This window comes from Salmo salar, unplaced genomic scaffold (genome assembly GCF_905237065.1).
Source record: "Salmo salar unplaced genomic scaffold, Ssal_v3.1, whole genome shotgun sequence".
Lineage (NCBI taxonomy): Eukaryota > Metazoa > Chordata > Actinopteri > Salmoniformes > Salmonidae > Salmo > Salmo salar.
Genome location: NW_025547904.1, coordinates 97,501 through 101,006, shown reverse-complemented (window position 1 = coordinate 101,006; position 3,506 = coordinate 97,501). Strand labels below are relative to the sequence as shown.

The window sequence follows — 3,506 nt, the reverse complement described above, 5'->3', positions numbered from 1 at the left end:
CTCTCCCACTCTCCTCTCCTCTCCTCTCCTCCTCCTCTCCCTCCTCTCCTCTCCTCTCCTCTCCCCCTCTCCCTCTCCTCTCCTCTCCTCTCTCTCCCCTCCCTCCTCCCTCTCTCTCCTCTCCTCTCCTCTCCTCTCTCTCCTCTCCTCCTCTCCTCTCCTCCTCCTCTCCTCTCCTCTCCTCCTCTCCCCTCCTCTCCCCTATCCTCTCCTCTCCCCTCTCCTCTCTTCCTCTCCTCCCTCCTCTCTCCCCTCTCTCTCCTCTCTCCTCTCCTCTCCTCTCTCCTCCTCTCCTCCCTCTGCTCTCCCTCCCCTCCCCTCCCTCCTCCCCTATCCTCTCCTCCCTCTCCTCCTCTCCTCCCTATCCTCTCCTCTCTCCTCCTCCTCCCTCTCCTCTCCCTCTCCTCCCTCTCCTCTCCTCTCTCCTCTCTCCTCCCCTCCTCCCTTCCTCTCTCCTCCCTCTCCTCCCTCCCCCCTCCCTCCCCTCCCCTCCTCTCCCCCCTCCCTCCTCTCCTCTCTCTCCTCTCTGTCTAGGAGTGAAGGCCATGCTAGATAAAATAGGACTAGAGAGATTATAGGTTTCTCTAAGATGTTCCCAGTGGAAGCATCTCTGGCCCTTCACCATCTTCCACTGAGTCAGAGCCAGAAGAACATGGAGGCATTCTACCCTCAGATGGACCAGATGGACTTCTACAGGTCTGTGTTTCCATCACAGATGGACTGCTACAGGTCTGTGATTATTACAGATGGACTGCTACCAGGTCTGTGATTATTACAGATGGACTGCTACAGGTCTGTGAGGAGTTATTACAGATGGACTTCTACAGGTCTGTGTTTATTACAGATGGACTGCTACAGGTCTGTGGATTATTACAGATGGACTGCTACAGGTCTGTGATTATTACAGATGGACTGCTACAGGTCTGTGGATTATTTACAGATGGACTGCTACAGGTCTGTGATTATTACAGATGGACTGCTACAGGTCTGTGATTATTACAGATGGACTGCTACAGGTCTGTGATTATTACAGATGGACTTCTACAGGTCTGTGATTATTACAGATGGACTGCTACAGGTCTGTGATTATTACAGATGGACTGCTACAGGTCTGTGATTATTACAGATGGACTGCTACAGGTCTGTGATTATTACAGATGGACTCATACAGGTCTGTGATTATTACAGATGGACTGCTACAGGTCTGTGATTATTGACAGATGGACTGCTACAGGTCTGTGATTATTACAGATGGACTTCTACAGGTCTGTGATTATTACAGATGGACTGCTACAGGTCTGTATTACTTTACAGATGGACTGCTACAGGTCTGTGTTTATTACAGATGGACTTCTACAGGTCTGTGATTATTACAGATGGACTGCACAGGTCTGTGATTATTACAGATGGACTTCTACAGGTCTGTGATTATTACAGATGGACTGCTACAGGTCTGTGATTATTACAGATGGACTGCTACAGGTCTGTGATTATTACAGATTGGACTTCTACAGGTCTGTGATTATTGACAGATGGACTGCTACAGGTCTGTGATTATTACAGATGGACTGCTACAGGTCTGTGATTATTACAGATGGACTGCTACAGGTCTGTGATTATTACAGATGGACTTCTACAGGTCTGTGATTATTACAGATGGACTGCTACAGGTCTGTGATTATTACAGATGTGACTGCTACAGGTCTGTGATTATTACAGATGGACTTCTACAGGTCTGTGATTATTAGCAGATGGACTGCTACAGGTCTGTGATTATTACAGATGGACTGCTACAGGTCTGTGATTATTACAGATGGACTGCTACAGGTCTGTGATTATTACAGATGGACTTCTACAGGTCTGTGATTATTACAGATGGACTGCTACAGGTCTGTGATTATTACAGATGGACTTCTACAGGTCTGTGATTATTACAGATGGACTGCTACAGGTCTGTGATTATTACAGATGGACTGCTACAGGTCTGTGATTATTACAGATGGACTGCTACAGGTCTGTGATTATTACAGATGGACTGCTACAGGTCTGTGATTATTACAGATGGACTGCTACAGGTCTGTGATTATTACAGATGGACTGCTACAGGTCTGTGATTATTACAGATGGACTGCTACAGGTCTGTGATTATTACAGATGGACTGCTACAGGTCTGTGATTATTACAGATGGACTGCTACAGGTCTGTGATTATTACAGATGGACTGCTACAGGTCTGTGATTATTACAGATGGACTGCTACAGGTCTGTGATTATTACAGATGGACTTCTACAGGTCTGTGATTATTACAGATGGACTTCTACAGGTCTGTGATTATTACAGATGGACTGCTACAGGTCTGTGATTATTACAGATGGACTGCTACAGGTCTGTGATTATTACAGATGGACTGCTACAGGTCTGTGATTATTACAGATGGACTGCTACAGGTCTGTGATTATTACAGATGGACTGCTACAGGTCTGTGATTATTACAGATGGACTTCTACAGGTCTGTGATTATTACAGATGGACTGCTACAGGTCTGTGATTATTACAGATGGACTGCTACAGGTCTGTGATTATTACAGATGGACTGCTACAGGTCTGTGATTATTACAGATGGACTGCTACAGGTCTGTGATTATTACAGATGGACTGCTACAGGTCTGTGATTATTACAGATGGACTGCTACAGGTCTGTGATTATTACAGATGGACTGCTACAGGTCTGTGATTATTACAGATGGACTGCTACAGGTCTGTGATTATTACAGATGGACTGCTACAGGTCTGTGATTATTACAGATGGACTGCTACAGGTCTGTGATTATTACAGATGGACTGCTACAGGTCTGTGATTATTACAGATGGACTTCTACAGGTCTGTGATTATTACAGATGGACTGCTACAGGTCTGTGATTATTACAGATGGACTGCTACAGGTCTGTGATTATTACAGATGGACTTCTACAGGTCTGTGATTATTACAGATGGACTGCTACAGGTCTGTGATTATTACAGATGGACTTCTACAGGTCTGTGATTATTACAGATGGACTGCTACAGGTCTGTGATTATTACAGATGGACTGCTACAGGTCTGTGATTATTACAGATGGACTGCTACAGGTCTGTGATTATTACAGATGGACTGCTACAGGTCTGTGATTATTACAGATGGACTGCTACAGGTCTGTGATTATTACAGATGGACTGCTACAGGTCTGTGATTATTACAGATGGACTGCTACAGGTCTGTGATTATTACAGATGGACTGCTACAGGTCTGTGATTATTACAGATGGACTGCTACAGGTCTGTGATTATTACAGATGGACTTCTACAGGTCTGTGATTATTACAGATGGACTGCTACAGGTCTGTGATTATTACAGATGGACTGCTACAGGTCTGTGATTATTACAGATGGACTGCTACAGGTCTGTGATTATTACAGATGGACTGCTACAGGTCTGTGATTATTACAGATGGACTGCTACAGGTCTG

General features: G+C 45.2%; 1 protein-coding gene across 1 annotated transcript in view; it reads left to right on the top strand.

The window, feature by feature from the left end:
- The first annotated feature begins 589 nt into the window (after window positions 1-589).
- LOC106593423 (prominin-1-A-like) overlaps window positions 590-3,506 on the top strand; it is a 41,749-nt gene continuing 38,832 nt past the window's right edge. The window contains exon 1 of the mRNA XM_045711700.1: window positions 590-696. Coding sequence (XP_045567656.1) covers window positions 590-696 — 107 coding nt within the window. The remainder of the gene's footprint in view (window positions 697-3,506) is intronic.